The 21,896-nt window shown below is 42.2% G+C and overlaps 1 protein-coding gene across 3 annotated transcripts in view; it reads right to left on the reverse strand.

Moving 5' to 3' along the window:
* Window positions 1–3,215: 3,215 nt before the first annotated feature.
* LOC310642765 (protein farnesyltransferase subunit beta-like) overlaps window positions 3,216–21,896 on the reverse strand; it is a 41,951-nt gene continuing 23,270 nt past the window's right edge. Inside the window, exons 5-13 of one of the 3 annotated variants that reach the window (XR_014492957.1) lie at window positions 19,734–19,880; window positions 18,022–18,105; window positions 16,866–16,952; window positions 16,285–16,414; window positions 14,405–14,537; window positions 12,342–12,453; window positions 11,074–11,188; window positions 6,678–6,915; window positions 3,216–4,086 (exon numbers count right to left, since the gene is read on the reverse strand). Coding sequence is in view for 2 of the 3 variants with exons in the window: in XM_083366665.1 (XP_083222791.1) it covers window positions 6,808–6,915; window positions 11,074–11,188; window positions 12,342–12,453; window positions 14,405–14,537; window positions 16,285–16,414; window positions 16,866–16,952; window positions 18,022–18,105; window positions 19,734–19,880 (916 nt within the window). In the remaining variant the exon portion in view is untranslated. Of the gene's footprint in view, window positions 4,087–4,120; window positions 6,916–11,073; window positions 11,189–12,341; window positions 12,454–14,404; window positions 14,538–16,284; window positions 16,415–16,865; window positions 16,953–18,021; window positions 18,106–19,733; window positions 19,881–21,896 lie in introns of those variants that run through there. The other 2 variants (XM_083366665.1, XM_083366666.1) reach the window with 2 other exon arrangements.

Here is a 21,896-nt window from a genome sequence, read left to right on the forward strand (position 1 = left end):
TATACTTCTGGAAGGTATCAAGATTTCTCATGATCGTTGGGCTTTAATTAATGAGTTGATTTTCTTTATTCTGCTTGGGGCAAAGCAAATTACACAAGTATCTCCCAGAGCCAAAGCTGTTGTTGCAGCATTCTTGGTTCTAGTAGAAACTGACATTTCAAACAATTTGCTATTTGGACAAAAAGAACATGCAGAGAATCCAAAGTACATTCCTGGTTCAAGCCTGTTGTAATAATGAAAAGATGGGCATTTTCTGTTCAAAAAGGAGCAGCAAGCATGACAGCAGATGTGAATCCCAGTTTGCAATCTAGTAAAGCATCTGATTTTATCTAGAGGGAAGTTTTAATTGTCACTAAACTTTCCAGCTAAGCTAGTCAGACCTCTATGTATTTACTGTATAGAAGAAATTAGATGAAAATGTTTGTGTATTTTCAATAATGATTTAGAAAACTATTTGGGCAATTGTTTTATTTACATGCCTAACTTGTACAACTAAGGTGTCCTGTAGGAACCACATATGTTGGCATGACTCCTAGTGCCATAAAAGCAGATACCCTCTTAGCAACATCTCAGGAGGAAGCTAACAAAATATTGTAGCAAGCAAACGACTGCTGTCTCATACGTAACAGGAAGTTGCATAGGTTCCCAATTTTAATGTTACAGATTGCAGCTGTCCCTGGCCTGTTTTTCTAGAATATTATGTTTGCAGATTCCCTGGCTATAACCTTACAAGCACAGGGAAAAGGGGGCATCTCCAAGATTGTGTTCAAATTTTAGTATATTTAAACAATTTGCAGTAGATATAAGAACCAGCTTTTTAACTTTATTATAAGATCTAGTTATAAGCAGAAGTGAACGAAATGAAAAACTGTCAAGTTGCAACATTTGAGTTTTGCTTTTCACTTTTGCAGCTGAGTAATTAACCTTAAGTAGGGACGCGGTGGCTCAGTGGGTTAAGACGCTGAGCTTGTCGATGATCGGCAGTTTGGCGGGTCGAATCCCGAGTGCCGCGTAACAGAGTGAGCACCTGTTACTTGTCCCAGCTTCTGCCAACCTAGCAGTTCGAAAGCACGTAAAAATGCAAGTAGAAAAATAGGGACCACTACGGTGGGAAGGTAACAGTGCTCCGTGCACCTTTGGCATCTAGTCATGCCGGCCACATGACCATGGAGATGTCCTCGGACAAGCACTGGCTCTTCGGCTTTGAAACGGAGATGAGCACCGGCCCCTAGAGTTGGAAATGACTAGCACGCATGTGCGGGGGAACCTTTACCTTTACCTTAATTAACCTTATAGTTATTATAAAGTTATTAACTATATTTTTTATTCAGTGCAATTTTTTTCTCCCAGCTCTGTTACCACTATTGCCTTATCATTTCTTGTGTTCTAAAGTTGCAGAAGCCATGCTAAGTTTGTGAAAAGTACACAACCAGGAATTAGCATAGTTCAATGAAGCCCTGAAGAGTACAGTGACATCTCTCATCTATTGAGACAATTTATGAGCAAAAAGGCACAACAATCATTTCCCCTCCTAGCCTGATTGTCAGCAGATGGAAATTTGCCTTCTCCTGTAAGAATCCTGCCCAGGAAATACATGCAGAAATAGGGTATCAGAGATGCTAAGATTTTTATGCATAAAAATTTATATTAGGGATATTTCTACCCACCCCACCCCAACACCTTAAAAAACAGTATTGCTCTGCACAGAAACAACTGCTTAGCCTGGTGTTTTCAATAGGTCTACTCTTCCTATGCTTGTTAAGAATATTGATTTCAACAGAGAAGTTACATTTTCCTTTTCAGATCACCACAAAGCTATAAGAAAAGTAATATTCTCATCCTAAATTTATGTTAATTGCACTTTCTGCAAGCAATATCAAGTAACTTTAATAAAAACATTATTATGTGTGGTCCTTTGCATAATTTCAATTAAAAATACAACTAAGCAGCATTATTCTGTTTTTCTGGTGTGTAGCCTTGATAATACCTCAAGGGAATGGAGTTCCTCGTGCACATACATCAAAACCCCCACCCTTATTTTTTTTAAGCAACCTCTCACTGATGAGTCAGAACTATAGTTTAATACCAGTAGCTCTGAACTCCATTTCAAAAAGTAAAGGAACACTCCATCTGAGGCTTGTTAAGCACACTTATCATTCTAAGTAAATTATCTAACAATATATATTAAATTTCTAACATGAATAATCAATACAATTACAATAACTAAACAGTAATTAGGACTCTACAAAACACAGTGGCAACCTAAGCAGAGGGCAATTGTTCCATCTCCCCCCCCACTCTGCCTGGCACTCACTTTTTTAGAAGTTCCTGAAATCTAACATTTCTGACATTTTACATGAAAGACACCATTCATTGGTCATTATTTAATGGTTCTTCAATACAAAGCACAGCTTACTACAGTATACTGTATGTGAATGAGTATTGTTGCAGATCTTTACTCTCATAAGTAGTAAAAAGCTGCTGTCTTCTATTTTTTTAACAACCAACCATTAAATTGCCTTTTCATAGCTGCATGGAAGCTTCTATTACTGTCCAAAATCTTACCGGTAACTACTTATGTGGCTGCATGGAAACTACTTACAGAGGCCCACCTCCTTAAGTTATTGTACTTTAAGCTTATAAGATTTACTGAGTGAGGTATACTCAAGAAAGATGATACACTGTATTGCCACTCAAAATTAAGTTAGTATCCAAAAAGCTGAATTCCTGCATCCTGGATTATACAAATAAAGAAAATCTGCATGCATAGACATACAGCATGCAGTTGTTTAGAATCATTTACTTTTCCCAATTATGAAGAGGGATATATTTACTGATGCTTCAAACTTACCCTTTCCAGCTGCCCAGAATTTGCTTATCTTCAGAGATTTCACAAAACAACTGTTTTCAAGCATATCCTTACAGATATAGAAGATAGTACGGTAAGTTAAGAGATTTAAAAAGTCAACATTTTCACATTGTTAAATATACTTTCCTTTCCCCCCATTCTTATGCTGTTAAATCAGAAATATGAGTGTTTACATTTTTTCTGCTTTTTGCTCCCAATAAAGGGGGAAATAAATGATGTCTCAGATTTTGTTCCATTCCAGATCAACAATCTTTCCTGCTTTCAAAGGCATGTACCTTTTTCACCTTTCATTTATTGCAATTCCAACATTAGAGAAAGCATAGGATTCTGTCCATCCAAATGTAGATTAACTTTCCCTCACCTAAGTGCCTTCTAGATGTACAGATGAATTTTTAAATCCTAGCAAGCATATCCATCGCACAGAATGCCATGAATTAACATGTACAGTCCATATCTGAAGAACACCCAAACAGAAGATGATATTATGTGGTTTCTACTGGTTGTTGCAGAAAACAATTCTTCATGCTCCAGCTCCTTCACATCAATCTTCCATAGTGTTATATTTATACAAAATGTATTCGTGCTGTAGGACTCTTCTTGAGAAGCAGAATTCTACCAAACCAACCTAAGCTTAATCTAACCATCAAAGCCAGCAGCAGCATATATGCTGCTGTTCATATACAAGAAGAAAATTATTATTATTATTATTATTATTATTATTATTATTATTATTATTATTATTATTATTATTATTATTTAAATTTATATGCCGCCCTTCTCTTTAACGACTCAGGGCGGCTCACAACAATAAAAAATTAAAAAACATAGAATAAAAAGATTAAAAAAGAATTAAACAAAATAAAGAAATAAAGGACGATTTAAGCCGATAAAAACCAAATTTAAAAACCATGATCAGTCCAGACCCGCTTGGTGGAACAGCCATGTCTTCAGATCACAGCGGAAGGATCGAAGGTTGGGGCCGTCCGCAGCTCTGGAGGCAGTTCATTCCAGAGGGTCGGCGCGCCCACAGAGAAGGTTCTCCCCCTGGGGGTCGCCAGCCGGCATTGCCTGGCCGACGGCACCCTGAGGAGGCCGACTCTGTGGGAGTGAACCGGGCGATGGGAGGCTGACATTGGCAGCAGGTGGTCTCGCAAGTATCCCGGGCCTAAGCCATGTAGGGCTTTTTTTAATCATTTGCAAAAGTTCAATGGGAGCCACTAGAAAAAAATATATAATACAGTTTAACCTAGAATGCAGGTAAGTTGACTGAAAGTTCCAATGACATATGAGATGATATTTTAATACAGGTGGAATATTCGCCTGTTCCTACCATGTAGGACAAAAATATAATCCCAAGACGACTAAATGTAATTATTTTCTTAATGTATAACCCAGCACTAAAAGGGCTTTCAGGCAGCCTTCTGAATTAAAACACATTTACTGTGAAGAATTTTATTAACAGTCACAACTGTACAAACAATAAGAAAGGAATTAGTGTATATGCAGTGCATTTAAAAAGTATTCAGACTCTCTTCATTTTTGTCAATTTTGTTATGCTGCAGCCTGATTCTAGTTGTTGATATTCATTTTTTTCTCATTAATCTACAGTCAGTACCCCATAATGACAAAGTGAAAACAGAATTTTAGAAATGTTTGTAAATTTACCAAAAGGAAAAACTGAAATATCACATTGGCATATTTAGACCCTTCACTTAGTACTTTGTTAAAGCATCTTTAGCAGAAATTATAGTCTCGAATCTTTTTGGGTATGACACAAGCAGCTTTGCACACCTGGCTTGGGGAATTTTCTGCCATTCTTCTTTGCAAATCCTCTCAAGCTCAGTCAGTTTGGATGTGACTGTCAGTGGACAGCCATTTTCAGGTCCCTCCAGAGATGTTCAATAGGGTTCAAGTCAGGGCTCTGCCTGGGCCACTCTAGGACATTCACAGAACTGTCCCTAAGTCACTCCTGTTATCTTGGCTGTGTGCTTAGGATCATTGTCATGTTGGAAAGTGAACCTTCGGCCCAGTCTGAGGTCCTGAATATATCCCTGTACTTTGCTCCATTCAGCTTTCCCTCAACCTTGACTAGTTTCCCAGCCCCAGCTGCTGAAAACACCCCCACAGCATGATGTTCCCACCATGCTTCACTGTCGGGCTATTGGGCAAGTGATGAGCAGTGCCTGGTTTCCTCCAGACATATTTAGAATTGAGGCCAAACAGTTCAATCTTGGTTTCATCAGACCAGAGAATCTTTTTCCTCACAGTCTGAGAGTCTTTCAGACCTTTTGCAAACTCCAAGAGGGCTTTTGTGTGTTTTGCACTGAGGAGAGGCTTCTGTCTAGCCGTTCTGCTATAAAGTCCAGATTGGTGGAGGGTTGCAGTGATGATTGTCCTTCTGGAACTCTGTCCCATCTCCACACAGGATCTCTGGAGCTCAGTCAGAGTGACCATCAGGTTCTTGGCCACCTCTCTTACTAAGGTCCTTCTCCCCCGATTGCTCAGTTTGCCTGGGGAACCAGCTCTCGGAAGACTCAGGGTTGTGCCACACTTCTTCCATTTGAGAATTATAGAGGCCACTGAACTCTTAGGAATCTTCAGTGTAGCAGAAATTTTATTGTAGTCTTTCTCAGATCTGTGCCTTGCAATAATCCTGTCTCTGAGCTCTGCAGGCAGTTCCTGTGACCTCATGGCTTTTGCTCTGCTACAGAGCATATTGTCAGCTATGAGGCTTTCCATAGAGGGGTGTGTGCCTTTCCAAATCATATCCAATCAATTTAATTCACCACAGGTGGACTCCAATCTAGGTGTGGAAACATGTTAGCAATGAGCAAGAGAAATGGAAGACACTGGAGCTAAATTTCAAGTATTGTTGCAAAGGGTGTGAATATGTATGTCAATGTGATATTTCAGTTTTTTGTTTTTAATAAATTTATAGACATTTCTAAAATTCTGTTTTTACTTTGTCATTATGGTGTACTGAGTGTAGATTAATGAGGAAAAAACGAATGTAAAAAACTGTAGAATTAGGCTTTAGTATAACAAAACTGACAAAAGTGAAGGGGGTCTGAATACTTTCTGAATGTACTGTGTATGTATGTATGTATGTGTATGTATGTATATATATTATACACACATGCACAGGCACACGTACATACATATACTGTATATATCTTATAAAATGCATAAACATCATTGTATTATCAATCCCATTCCTGGACAGGTAATTAAAAAGGAAAATAAAGTCTTGCACCAAGCATTCCTATGAGTCTTTTTGCTCTAGGCAGAAAGAGACCTTTTATTAACAATGTTCAAGATCACAGTTTCCCAGTGTGGTCCAACATGTGATATAGAAATACATAGTGAGGATATGCACACACCATCTTGCTTGGTTTTCTTTCTCCTGATATATCCAATAGCTGTGAAACTCCTCTTCTGGCTAGAAATGTTTAGAATTCCTCAGGGAATGTAAATAGCCAGATAAAGAAACTGCCAGAGCAGGAGATCAATGTACCATCTCTGGCCAAGCCAGTATGCAGCTGATGATGAAGCTGCACACACACACATGCCCCTTCTTCCCACCCCCATGATGCTTAGCATAGTGCAAATGAAACAACAGAGCTGCTTTGCCAGATGCTTACGATAACAACATGCTGCATTGTTTCAAAAACAAAGCTGCTCCTTAATGAGAGGCCTTCCTGCATAAGTGAGCACCCAGCATGACCAACCATACACCATCAGTTATTCCATTCTAAAAAACTGGTATATTTTTGGTATGGCTAGCAAAGCTCTCTCAAAAGACACATACACACAAAAAGTAGAGCCCAAGGAAGTTAGCTTCATGGCTCAGTCCCACATCAGCCAAGATGGTATGCAGCGTTATGCGCCAAACATCAGGACAGTACACTGCCGAGTCTCTCTAAGGGCAGCGGAAAGGCTCAGTTAGTAAAAGTCTCTTCTCTACTTGGAATTGGCTTTTTCAGGAAGTGCATCACAGCTTGCATCACTTTGCCAGGGGAGATGTTGTAGACAGGATGGGTTGGCTGCTGTTTGGGAATGAAGAAAAGTAAAAAAAGAATTAACCACAATTCTGCTGGCTGTTGGTAGTTCTCATAACAAACAAACCAAAAGAAGAAGAACCCAGATCTGGACATTTAAATATGTTATATAAGACATTCAGTCGAGCAGATGCATTTCATTTTGCTTGATAAAAGCTTGGCCACAGAGCTACAGGGAGTCCTTGACTTATATCACAATTGAGTTCAGGCAGTCATTAAGCGAGTCTGACCCAGTTTATGACCTTTAAGTTTATGGTCTTTAAGTTTCCATTATAGGCTTTGTTTGTTGGGAGCCTCCTGAGAAGGTCCCAAATGGCAATTACATGTCCCCAGGATGCTGCAAACATGTAAATGTGAGCTAGTTGTCAAGCACCCAGATCATGATCTTGTGACCATGAGGCACTGCGATAATAAGTACAAGGGCCAACTGTAACTTTTTTCAGCACTGTTGTAACTTTGAGTAATGAGTTAAACAAATTGTCCTCCCTATATGTTAAGTCCCGAAGCCTCAATTCTGGACCATCGGAAAATTGCCTCAACTTTGCTCTGACCACTGAATAATGTATTGTGAGGCTCAGTTTTAAGTGAATCAATATCCTTAAGCTGTTTTCAAGGTATAGTATTGGGAAAAAAAGAGACATTCCTTTGGCTATGTCAACAACGCTTGCTTGCCTATCTCTACACAAAGAAATAGCAAGGTTCAGCAAACTCCTCTGCTTGCCATCTGGCTGGTGGGGAAGATTTTTCCTTCTGGTTACCAAGTTGGAAACTATGTGAGGATGAAGGGATAAACCTAGAGGTGACCTCATGTAAGCCTCCGTGAGCTCTGAAGAGGATGAGCATGGCATCACTTGTAACTAACGTTAGCACCTAAATATCTCAAAGGATTTTTTTTCCAAAATATTACCATCATGAAATGTTTCTCCAGAAGAGGAACGAGAGATACAGTAAATAAAGAAGACAAGAACCAAAAGAGATATTGGATGTGCTCCACATGGCACATCAGTATCAGCTTCTAAGTGATGGTTGAAAGCTCAAGGCCTGAAAAAATATAGGCAGAAGGCCCAAAAGTCTCACAAGTATCTTCTACTATAGAGAGCCTCCTCTCGCACTGTATTGTGGTTTGGTATGCTGGTCTGATAGCCGCGGATAGGAAGATGTTACAGAGGGTGGTGAGCACAGCACAAAACATCATGGGCTGTCCCCTGACACCACTGGATGTCATCGCCAGGGCTCACTGCCTTGGAAGAGTGAGAAAAATTCTCAGGAACAACTCACACCCTGGTCAGTACCTCTTTACTCTCTTACCATTGGGTAGGAGATACAGAAGTATAGCCAGCCATACCAACAGGCTGAAGAACAGCTTCTATCCATGGGCAGTCAGGCTCCTGAACGGGAAATAACTAAGTATGATTGACTTGTGAAGCCGGTGTGTTGTGCAATTAGCTCACATGGTGTAACGAGATGGTGGGTTTGTTGTCACTGTGAGTTGTGGTGGGGGTGGGGGCACGAAGGGATGCTCAGCCAATCTCACTGTACACATGTTGTACTTTGATAATAAAGGCTCATTCATTCATTATACCTTGAATCCAGGGAGTCCTTGACTTCGACCACAATTGAACCCAAAATTTCTGTTGCTAAGCAAGGTAGTTGTTAAGTGAATTCTGCCCCAGAGTTTACGTAAATCACTGCAGTTGTTAAGTCAGCAAAACGATTGTTAAGTGAATCTGGCTTCCCCACTGACTTTCCTTGTCAGAAGGTCACAAAAGTGTTGGTATGTCTCTGGGACATTGCAACCATCATGAACCAGTTGCCAAATGTCTGCATTATAATTGTGTGACCATGGGGATGCTGCAACAGTCATAAGTGTGGGAAAACAGTCATAGATCACTTTTTTCAGTGCCGTTGTAACTTACAACGGTCTCTAAATGAACCATTGTAACTTGACAACTACCTGTATGGTTCCTCTTCTTACCAAATTTTCACCAAAGCCAGCTAGACTAAATCTTTGAAATGTTTCTTCTTTCATTTCAGCCACTAAATACCGTTGCCTCAAACTGCAAGACTAAGGATGTGCTGCATGTTTTTTCAAATGTATTTCATAATGCTTGCTTTGATTTTGGTTGTTAAAAACCAATTCCTATGGTTCTGTCCATTACCTGCGTGGCATTTACTGCTGTTATCTGCCGAGGAACAGATGCTCTCCAGCAAAGAAAAAATTATGCCAGATTTCTGATGGGACTTTAATTGCAGTAAAATTAAGGTCCCTCATTTGTGGAACATTGAGGGATTTCTAACCTACCGTATTTTCCGGCGTATAAGACAACTTTTTAACCCATGAAAATCTTCTCAAAAGTTGGGGGGTTGTCTTATACGCCGGGTCGTCTTATACGCCGGAAAAAAAACAAATCAGTCGAGCGTCCCTGTTCTTGCAAAGCCGGGCCGCCCCGCGCAACTGAGCTAACTCCGGCGCAGCTCCGGGACACAGCTGGGCGGGAGCGTCGGGCGGCTCTCCCCACGCGAAGGCCGCGCTGCCCGTTGGCTCTTGGCCCGAGGGGAGGGCCTCATGCCCGCCGGACTCACCTGTCACCAGCACCGCTCTCCCCCCCACGGGGATGCGCTTCCGCTGGGCGGTGCTGTCGGAGACGAGCCAGCCTGGTGGCCGGGATCGGAGCTGCGCGCCGGACTAAGAGGCCGTTTCGTGAGGCGAGAGGGCGGCGGGAGGGGGGGGGAAGGAGGAGGAGGAGGAGGAGTCCCCAGACGTGGCAGCTCTTCCCGCCGCCCGTGGAGCGAGGTCGGTGTCCTCATCAGCCGCCTTTGCCTTGGCCAGAGGGATGCAGGGTGGGCACTTTAAGAGGCAGGCAGGCGCGGCGTCCCAGGCGGGGCATGGGCGCGGCAGGCGCTCTCCCGGTTTGGCAAGTTTCCCGGCAGGTGACCGAAGAGCAGCCTCTGCCGGCACTTACTCCAATGCGCTGCAACTAGGAGTGCGAGCCTCCGAGGACGGGAGAAGCAGCCGCTCGGGCACATCAGCGCAACCGAGACGAGCCAGCAGGCAGCCGCCGTGAGCGCAGCACTGAGGGGCAGTGGCAGGACGGCCTGGCCCAGCGCCTGCAGGACGGCCAACAGCCCCATGCGCAGCAGCAGCCGCCGGCTCAACAACAGGTCCGAGCGCAGGAGCCGCACCGCCAGGCTGCCCAGGAAAAGCAGCCACACCAAGAGGCTGCACGCCCAGTCCAGCTCCATGAGGGGCAGGGCGGGAAGCCGGCCGGGAAGAGGGACCGGGAGCCCGGGCCGAGCACGCCTCGGCCGACAGTGAGAGGGAAGTGGCACGAATTCTAAAAAAGAGGCTGCGGGTGGAGCTGCCCCGCCCTGCGCCCAATGGGAGAAGTTCAAGGCCTGGGGGGGAAGCAGGAGGGGCGCCGGCCGTGGCGGGGTGGCGGCTGCCCTCCGGCGCTGCCTGCCGCCCGGGAAACGCTGCGCCTCAGGGGCCGGCAGAAGCGCGGGAGCAGCGGGAGGGCCAGTCGGGCCTTCGCCTCCTCTGCGATGGACAGGGAGGGCAGGGCATGTAAGTATTTTCCGGCGTATAAGACGATAAACCTTGACAATCTTCTTAAAAGTCTTATACGCCGGAAAATACGGTAATGTGTAAGAGGCAGGGACTCTGCTGATGCAGGAAGAGTGGTACCTTCAATCTTGTTGATGCTAGAGCCAGCTGGGACTGAGCTTGTAGACATGGCTGTGGAAGGGAAACGAGGAGACACTTGCCCCACACAACATACCAGTATTCCGATTTTGCCTCATCCCCACTGATGTCTAAAAGTTGCCTCACAAGAGTATCAGTTTATATATATTGTTACATATTGGGGGTCTTATCTTGCACCAAGCCACATGTTTTAACATCACTAAGCCAGCTATCCTGCTTTGTACACACATAACATTAAACTGTGGTTTACAAGCCACATTATGGTTTGGTACATTGCAACAGCCTGATTTTAACTCACACCAAGGTCCCTGATACCTGCACATGATTATAATTAAGAAAGCTCTGCTAGGAGGCTTGAAAAATAATAATAATAATAATAATAATAATAAAAATCCTGGGCTTGTACGTGCATAGATATCAAGTCCAGTTGAGAGAGAGCTTACCAGACGGTTCTCTGGCACTCCTAGCACAACTTCATGTAAAAGATCTCCACTGCCAAAATGCTGTGCTACCGATAACCCACTCAGGCAGTAGCATGTATGGTAAAAATCTCGAGACCTGGATGGGAATCACACACAAGGTTGAGATAACAGAAACTGGAGAGTTTTTAATGCTACATGCACGTGCTTTTATGCAGAGTTCATTTTTGAAATTAGGAACAGAATATGTAGAAAATCAAGCCAACAGGCAAACTCTAGCTAGAATAAGACTCAAGGTGGGGACAGGCCCTTGGTCTCATCTTCAATACAGGTAGTTCTCAACTTACAACCACAATTGAGCCCAAAATTTCTGTTGTTAAATCAGACATTTGTTAAGTGAATTTTGCCCCATTTTACAACCTTCCTTGCCTCAGTTGTTAAGTGAATTGCTGCAGTTGATAAGTTAGTAACCCAGTTGTTAACTCAGTTCCCCATTACTTTGCTTGTCAGAAGGTTGCAGAAAGTGATTACATGATTTTGGGATACAGCAACGGTCATAAATATGAACCAGTTGCCAAACATCTGAATTTTGACCACATAATCCTGGGAATGCTGGAAAGGTTGTAACTGTGAAAAACAGTCATAAGTCACTTTTTTCAATGCCATTGTAACTTTGAACGGTCACTAAGTGAAGTATTCTAAGTCAAGGACTACCTGCACCTCCCATTAAGTCCATGGGTATCCCAAAGAAAGGCAGAAAGTTCTGAAGGATGATGGTAGAATTCCATCTCCTCAGAGTCTTTAGCTTTCACTTCTCAAGTCTTTTCGACCGCCAATGCATATATTAATCTGGCTACATTTATCTTCACAATAGAACCCAAGGCAAGTGGGAGGTGGGAAGTGGCTTTAAAGCTTGGTCGAGTTAAACAGGGTTCCCAGTAAGTTTGGGATGAGCTATTTCTCCTGTCAAGTTAAAGCAGAATTATGTCAACTTAAGCTAACTTAATTAAACGGATTGCTGAATTTTGCTGCTCTTGACAAAAAAGCATGGAAGCTGTACGTTTCAATGCAGATTATCCAAATTCCCCAATTCAGATTCTGATGCCAGTTCCTCCCCAACTCTAGCTTTCCAAGACACCTTCTCTGCCTATCATTTTAATGTCTCTCTATTATGCAAAGGGCTTTTAAGTTCCATCCTTAAGTACCAGCCGTTTTTGAAAATTCCAACTTCATCATTTCCAATAGCAAGAAAGATGCCCATCAAGAGTTATCCAGTACTAGAAGTTACTCACTTTCCTGGCTTGTCTAAAAGACCTCCTGCAGGACATTGGCAACACAACAAGATGTACTCTTGAAGGGCTTGTTGGTCAAACATCCAGTGTGTCATACTGAGAGCACGATCACCTAAGAGAAACACCACATCAATACAGAGAAACAGTTGAAAATAGCTCCTGCACACCATGCTAATGGGAATATACAAAGGGAATATATTGATTCAAGTTTAGTTCTATAGCATGACCCTATTGGAGAACTGCATTTCTTATCTAATTATTGTCTAGATTCACCCTTCCCAAACCTGAACACTAACCAAGAGTTTTAAGTTCAGCTCTTCAGATTTTTCTAGTCAACGCAGCCATTGCTGACAATTTTATTTTTTATTTATTTATTTTATTTTATTGAGATTTCTATACCGCCCTTCTCCCTAAGGGACTCAGGGCGGTTCACAGGGCACATATAAATAGCAATACAAAAATTAAAAGAAAATTAAACCAATGCCCAATTAAAATACAACAATGATAAAATAATAAAAACCAATAAAAAACCCATATACCCCTATCAGGCCAGACCAGCTAATTCGAATAAATGGGTCTTCAACCCGCGACGGAAGGATCGAAGGTCCGATGCCGTCCGGAGCTCAACCGGCAGTTGGTTCCATAATGCCGGAGCACCCACAGAGAAGGCCCTCCCCCTGGAGGCCACCAGTCGACATTCCCTGACCGGAGGCACCCTGAGGAGGCCCTCTCTGTGGGTACGCACAGGGCGGAGGGGAGTTGACGCCGGCAGCAGGTGGTCCTCGAGGTATCGCGGACCCATGCCATGTAAGGACATAACCAAGACCTTGAACCTTACCCGGAAGACAACTGGTAACCAATGCAGCTCGCGGAGCAAAGGTGTAACATGGGAGTACCGGGAAACTCCCAAGACAACTCTCGCAGCTGCATTCTGTACCAGTTGGAGCCTCCGAGTAGTCTTCAAGGGAAGCCCCATGTAGAGAGCATTACAATAGTCTAGGCGAGAGGTCACGAGCGCATGAGTGACCGTACACAGGGCATCCCGGTCCAGATAGGGCCGCAACTGGCGCACCAGGCGAACCTGGGCAAAAGCCCCCCTAGTCACGGCCACTATATGATCTTCCAGAGTAAGTCGTGAATCTAGGAGGACTCCCAAGTTGCGAGCCCTATCCACAGGGGGTAAAAGCTCACCCCCCATAGAGAGCGATGGAACATTTTGAATGTCCCGGGATGCCGGAATGTACAGCCACTCTGTCTTGTCAGGGTTGAGTTGAAGTCTGTTCCTCCCCATCCAGACCCGAACCGCCTCCAGGCAACGGGACATCACAGCAAGGGCATCACTGGGGTGGTTTGGGGTCGAAATGAAAAATTTTGGGAGTCAAAACTGTTTTGGAAGACAGGTTAGGTAAAGCTACTCAGATACAATGGACTCCAACATTTATTGTGCCCAGCCAGGCTTGGAGCTGTAGCCCAACATGAGAAAGACACCAGGTTGAGAATGTCCTCATGGCCCACTTATAAGGCTGAGTTGTAGCAAATCTGGCACCTCCTGAGTTTTTCTATTTCATCCTATTGAACTTTTAAGGAGATTCCGCAGGCAAGAACTAAGTTTCTAGCAGTTGCTGGCAGCTGCTGCTTTTGTCCTCTAGCCTTTCCAGTTATAAGTACTCAATAGATCATCCACCAGTCGTACGATGTGCTGCAAAGACAACCGAAGGATCCAGTTTCTAAGGAAATAATTAGACCCAAATGTGTACTAAACAAGAGACAGGTTGGAAAAGGGACAGAGCTAAAAATGTACTTTGCCAGACATGATATTTTTCAGGCGTTTCTGATCTTTTGCCTGTCAGGGGTCTGTTTCATTACATGCTTTCTAGCTTTATTGCGAAGTTGAAAGAAGAGTATTTCTCAGTTGCTACAAAATCAGAATGCCAAAGCTAAGATTATTCTGTGTTCTTCGTTCTTGAGCTTTCACTGAACTCCAGCATACTAGTCTGCTCCAAAGAAGAAATAAGTGTGCCCAGTGGGGAAAGCATGGGCAACATTTTGAAGTTCAAACTTACCTTTGGCATGCAAAGCTCGATGTAGGAGAGGCAGTAAACCGGCCTGCCAGAATGAGTAGCAGCCATCCACCAGCTTATTACAACGACCCTGAAATCCTCCTTCAAAACGCATCTGGCGGCTTGTAACCCAGTGCTGGCAGAGAAAGCAAGCAATCAGCACTCTTGCCCACCGCAATCAGAGAAGCTGTTACACACAATAGACCAAGGTTCTCCAAACGTGTCCACTTTAAGTCTTGTGGACTTCAACTCCCAGAATTCCCCAGCCAGTCATGCTGGCTAGGGAATTCTGGGAGTTGAAGTCCACAAGTCTTAAAGTGGACAAGTTTGGAGACCCCTGCAATAGACCCAACTTAGAGAGTCACAGACATTTGCATATTTTTTATTTCCCCTTCAGTTTAATACAACCTTATTTCAACCATGTACCCAGGTGGCCACCCTTAGTTATGAAACTGAAAGAAGAAAACAAAAAATAGACTACTCAATCAACATACTACAAATAATTTTATTTAACACTATTATGACATTGTAAGAGTTGCTATCCAGGAAAGCCATTGAGAAATAATGGTATAGCAAATATTCCCCACCCAATAATGGATAGGAGTGGTTTTCCCCAGAGTGATAATGGACAGGAACACTCACTGTTAATATTTTTATTGTTGTGATATGTTTTGTTATTCTTATTTTTAATAAAACAATAACATTATCTATCTAAAATAATATCTAATAAGTTTGGAAAGATGCTTGGAGCCTTTATGAAACTGAGTGAAATAAAATTTGCAGTACTAACGTGTTTTATTGTTTAGGGCTACTTGGTTTAATTTATTTTAATTTTTGTATATTATGTGTTGTATATAGTGTTTTAATTGCCCTGTACACCACCCCGAGTCCTTCGGGAGAGGGGTGGTATATAAATCCAAATAATAAATAAATAAATGAATACCAAATGTTGCGTATAAAACTTTTTAACTGAAATGCTGACATGAAATTCACACACATCTTTGCTAAAGCAATCTTCTACAATGGTATGCTGAATACAGATCCCATCATCACAGCCAGCACTCTTAGTGCTGGGACAAGCCGGGGACGATTAATTCGAAGGAGGAAGACTGAGAATTTGGGTACTAAACTAGCAAAATATTTTTACAGAGTTATGGATAAGACAGAGATTTGAAACATAAGAAGTAATGTCAGACCGTTTATCCAGAAGAAATATTTACACAATGCAAGCCCAATTATGCAATTTTATAATATGACAGGGATGTCCAAGTACTAGAGTTGGGCAGTAGTAAAAGATAAACTAAAAAAGGGAAAGGCAGGTCAGGGTTAAACGGGAAGCCTATTAGCAATGAATTAATTATGAATTAGACCCATCATTTATTTTTGAAACTGCAATATAGACTGGGACTTATGGATAGCCAATTAGGAAAGACCTACAAAAGACTGGTTTGGATATGGTGACTGCAGAAGGCTTATCATATGCACAAAGATGGAAAAACAATGCGATACCCACAACGGAGAGACAGTAAAGATGGAAAAATGTGATCTGATGACTTATGGATTTGCTAATTTAAAAAGGTTGAATAATGGGGAAATATGATGTAATTTTAAAGAGACAAGTGTGCAGATTTACTTGTAACTGCTGTAAAGGAGATATGGAGTCACTCCTTTATATATTTTTCTTTTCTTGTTTCAGTTTGATTTTCTCACTTTTCCCCTTTACTTATTTCTTCTTTTCCTTAAATTTAGTTTATATTACTTTGTTTTATATCTGAGGACATTTTAATAAAAATTATGAAACTGTAATTCAGATACATTTGATTTCTCTTCTGTTCTTTGAATAGCATGAAATAGATAAGCAAATCCGACAAATGGTTACTTACTAATAAACTTTTCAAATTCAAGACTTGTTCATTTTTGAGAATGACCAAGGCTGCCAGTCCACAAAACGTATATCCTCCATGGGCTTCCATCCCGGGGATGCCACCGATCCCGCCCTCCCAATTCTGACATCTAATTCAAAATTAAAACACAAAAGCAGGGGCTGTATTCTTGTTCCAAGATAGAAAATAAGATTAGTGTTTATCTTCTTTTCCTCATTTTGGAGCCTTGGTGGAGCAGTGGGCTAATGCCTCCTTAAGTAACACCAGCTGCCTGCAATTAGTGCAGGTTCGCGTCCCACCAGGCTCAAGGTTGACTCAGCCTTCCATCCTTCCGAGGTAGGTAAAATGAGGACCCAGATTGTTGGGGGCAATAAGCTGACTTTGTAATAATGCCACTTGGGGTGTGTGTGAAAGCCCTAACAAGCAGGCATATACATAGAATGAAGGCTACTGCTAAGCTTGTAAGCCGCCTTGAGTCTTCGGAGAAGGGTGGGATATAAATGTAATAAAAATAAATAAAATAAATAAATAAAGCTTAGAACAGTCTAAGTCTGTTAGATTGCAAACTAGGGGGTTCTTACCTTGCAATCCATTCTGCAGTTTTTTCAAAGAGAGACTGTGTAATAATGTTGGTAAGGGAAGCTACGGATGCAGCACAATAGGCACTCCTATGATTTAAATGAAAAGAATATTTAAAAGCTATAGGTGGAGAAAGAATATATATGGCTCTACTGTTGTAAGTAAGAAATCCTATATTACATTACAGTATTTACGACACACTCAGGATGCTATTGAAAAATAACATGTATCATAAACAGAACTTTTACTAATTCCTCCACTCTCAAAAAAGCATAATACATGCAATGAAATAGCTTTGGGTAGAGGGAAGGAGAGAGAAGTGGATAAAGATGGCAACTCTCTGCTGACAGGAGATTTACATCACTAACACAAGGAAGGAGACAATTGTTGGCAGGTTCCCATCTGTGCTGTGGGCAACCTCCCACTCTAAACTGAAAAAGTTCTCCAATTCTCAGAATACAGGCACGGGTGGGGGTGGGGGGGATGTGTTGAAGGGGGCATCATTAACAATTAGCTTCCTTCCTATACAGCTGAATGAAAAAGGCTTCTGTGAGCAAAGCAACATCAATTGGGCACTTTTTTAAAAGCACAACAGAATGGAAATTATACCAAAAGCTAAATTTGGACTTTACATTCACCCTTTCTCTTCATCAAGCTTAACCAACTGGTAATTTAATTTACATTTATGATTACAAAACATACTGTCTGGATAGTGATAGTAAGACAGAGAGGCCTCTCTTATATCTATCCCTCGAAATCTCATGGAGGGGAAGGTCCAAAGAAGTTATAGTCTTAAACAAATATGCAATCTTTTATTGGTTTTCCACACTGAATAGCATAAATCACAATTCTGTTTTAAAAGTGCTTTCTTTCTTCGATTTGCTGGACCAAGATAAAACCTGAGCATGTGTGCTTTTTTTTTTTCACAGCAGCATTGAGCTCATTTGAATTACAGTCACGGCAAAACAGCACTGTTTACCCTTACTGAGGGTGTTTCCGCAGAGCAGTAGCCAAGGCCTCAGTCTCTTACTTTACGTCTAGCCATGTCATTACCAACTTGTGCAGAATGTTAAATGCCCTTCAGGAGAAACCTCCCAGTAACTAACCGCTCCTGATTTGCATTTTGAGAAAGCAATGCATGGAAAGTTTTCGACGTACCGGACATCAACTTCTCCCCCTAGGTGCATGATGAAGGAGCCATCAGGCTGCTTCAGAGAATGCAGGTATTCCAGAAGCTTCTCTCTGAAAATGAGAAGCAGCTGATAAGGTGAGGAACTTCAGGAATATTTATCCCAATTAGGAGAAAATCAAAGTAGCAAGAATGGTTCAGAATCTCTCTACATCGACTCTTTTTCACTTTTTGGATGGCAACCACCCCATAACGTGCCCCCCTGCAGAACACGGGGCCCTTATCATCACTGCCTAAGGCAGAGTTTTCATTTCCTGCAAAATACCTGGATCCTTCACAACAGCTACCTTATACCACCACCACCCCAGGTGCTGTAATACTATATCTTTGCATATACTCTCTGTTATAGGACATATCAACAAAGGCCAATTCTGAGCACTGAATCAGGTCCATACACATTTTCTCTCCTTACAACTCATAGGCTCATTTATTTTAGGGCCCAACTGTGATCCTAGGAATGGCTACAGATAGTCCCCAACTTACAACCACTCATCTAGTGACTGAAATTACAACACCACAAAAAAGTGACCTATGACCATTTTTTTATACTTATGACCATTGCAGCATCCTCATGGTCATGTGATCAAAATTTGACACTTTGCAAATGGCGGCTATTTACGATGGTTGAAATAACCCAGGGTCACCTTTTGTAACCTTCTGATGAGCAAAGCCAATGGGAAAGCCAGATTCACTTAAACGTGAACTTGCTAACTTAACAACTGCAGTGATTCACTTAGTAACTGTGGCAACAAAGATCGTAAAATGGGGCAAAACTCACTTAACAACTGCCTTCCTTAGCAATGGAAATTTTGGGCTCAAATGTGGTCATAAGTCGAGGACTATTGGTATTTCTCTTCCTTTCTCCAACCTGTGCTAAAGAGCATCATTTTATACCTTTCTGAGCAATGCCATGTGTATCTTCTCAGAGTTACGCCTTGAAGATTAACTGTTCCTAACATGAATGTGTTCTCGACAAGTCTGTTTAATGTGCACGTAAATAAATATTCTACCAATAGACCTGATCGATATTTCTCCAAACTCCACTGTGGGGAGACTGTACAAAGGCAGTGGAAGAAATAAATAGCGATGGATCAAGCCATATGATGACACCACATAGATATGGGGGGAGGGGAGGGTTTCTGCTGTTCTTTTTAGAAGAAAAGTGAACCTAGTATATCAGATAGTAGTTCTCTGGCAATTGGAGAAAAATGATAATGTTTTGGACTCTCAATTGATTTAGATTAAACAACAGAATGATAGAATCAGATAGCAGGCCAGGCTAGAATGTGCTGCATCACCCTGCAGTAGGGACTTCACCCACGTAATTCGAAAACATGTGGAGAGGCACTGCTTTCCGTTTGTTTCCCACTGTTCGTCATAACCTATAAGTCTCAAGAGCCAATTTGGGCTACAACTAGTCTAATAGAAAAAAGGGCGGGAAGGAATGTAAACAACAGTAATGAAAGCAATGGGATGGGCTCTAGTTGCCAAACAGCATCTGTTGGCAAAGTCTGTAAGAGAAAACAGTTTCTTGCTCGCTCAACCAGTTGTCATTTCCCCTGCATTAAGTGAAATATGGAAGTCTGGAAGCATAGTAGCATCTCTTAGGGATACTTTAGACATCTTGTATCCTGAATGGAACTAACAATCTCTCGGATCCCCTTCTGAGCTATGATTTTACCTGTTGATAACACTGTATGCCTCTTCAGTGCCAATAATACACAGTGCATTCACAGCTGCATACGTTGGAGCAAGGTGCGGATGTTGGCCTGGTCCTCCTCCAAAGCCTCCATTTGGGCTCTGACAGCGGCTCAGGAATTGGCACACACTACACACCAAGGAAAGGCAAAAGCAAAGCTAATCTGTAACAAGCAGCAAATGCTAAGTTTTCTTAATAGTTCAGTTTTGCTATAACTCTCGCCAGTACACCTATTTCTGAAAACAGCTATTATTCAAGACTTTTCCAGATGTCTCCCTCCTGTCATATATCTCCATCATAAGGTAAATGAGGCGGGGGGGGGACCAGAACTTTTATTTTAACATCATGCCCATGCCACTATATTCCACTGACTAGTATTTTCAATTGATTGTATCAAATCCAAAAAAAAACACAACTGAGACACCACTTGGACACTGCAGCTTATGGTTGCTTTACAGTTTCTCCTGAAAATCAAATGCAGAAAAAGATCCCCAAGTGCATAAGGAGGGGAACATTTTGGTTTCTCTTCAAACTATATAATTTTTGCCTTCTACAGGAGGGGAAAATATCTGCAGAAAGAGGAAACCAGAGGAAAAAAATGTAGAAGAACTATCTTGAGCTCCTACAGGAGAGATGTACAGAGATTCAAGAACCAAAATATCTGCTCAAAGATTGTCTCTCATCAAGATTACTTAGCTAACTGCATTATTTCCACTATGGTTTCATTCTGGTCAAATACAATTTCTGAACTCTTTCTCTTAATTATTCAGAGCAACCTTATCACTTGCTGTGATCTAATCAGGTTTCAACAAGTAATAATCCTATAAATTAAACTGCCTTAATTATAGTTTGTCAAAATAGACCCAATTTCTTAGCAGAGTTCATGAAATTAAAATTACCGTAACCATGATTTAGGACCCAGACCACACAAGTTGCAGTTACTTTAAAACAATTCCAGTGAAGAAGAGATGATGTATACACCCAAAGCTTAAGATGACTCATCCTCATCATATTAAACCAGTTTAATTATTGACCAAATGCAGCCACAGCCTTGATAGACTGCAGTAGCTGGTCAAACATGGCTGACCTATGAAGCTAAGCAAGTTAACCTTGAATTGTAGTGGGGGTGGGAGGTGGGGGAAATTTCCTAGGAATTCCAGGGCCACTGAAAGATTGAGAAACTAAAAAATGCATCCCAGAGAAGGCAGTGGGAAACCATTTCCATAAGTCTGCCAAGGAAACTGTGCAATTATAGTTTCCGGGAGTCAAAATCAACTCAAGAGCATCTTTACCCTTTAAATTCATGGTTCTTATCAGTCTTCTTGTGTATCAAGGTTTTAGGTACAGTATACAATACTGCTAAAGGATTCTAATGGTGATGGGACTGAACATATGAGCAGCACTGAGGGATGGGAAATGTCCACCTTTTTCTGGAGCTCTAGGGCAGGGGTGTCAAACTCAATTTCATTGTGGGCTGCATCAGCATTGCGGTTGCCCTCAAGGGGCCGGGTGGATATGGTCTGGGTGGGCGTGGCCTACTGGGTGGGCGTGGCCAGAGTGCGTATGGCCTACTGGGTAGGCATGGCCAGCTCTACATCGTTTGCATCAAGGGTGCCTATGGGGGCCCGGGCAGGAGTGGGACAGATCTGAGGATCTCTGGCAGAAGGAGGGTCTCTGGGCCAGGGCCAAGGCAGTGGGGGCTGTTCCCTCACTGTTTCCAGGATGGCTTCGCGGGCCGCATGAAACCACTTCGCCCCGGGCCTTGTGTTTGACATGTCTGCTCTAGGGTCCTCAAAAATCTGTCGAAAATGATTGGTGGACCCTTCCAGGGCAGATTTTGAGAAGGACTAGGGAAAAGAGAGAAGAAAGCTCTACCATTTGTATGAAGTGGACTTAACAATCCACCAGTCAAGTGAGAAAATCTTGCCTCCTTGCTTTGGATCTCAGGCAGGCAATCTTTATCAGCTTTAATGTATAATATAATAACAATTGTACTTTTGCTATACTTGTTAAGTAGTCTGTAGGACTGCAATACTTTTAAACACAAAATATAAGAGATGAGTACATGTCTCCAAAGAGTGATTCAGGTTTTTTCTCCCTTTTCTTCTTGTAAACTGCAGAACTTTTCTTTGTCAGAAATGTGGC

The sequence above is a fragment of the Vipera ursinii genome, assembly GCF_947247035.1.
Source record: "Vipera ursinii genome assembly, chromosome: 1".
Lineage (NCBI taxonomy): Eukaryota > Metazoa > Chordata > Lepidosauria > Squamata > Viperidae > Vipera > Vipera ursinii.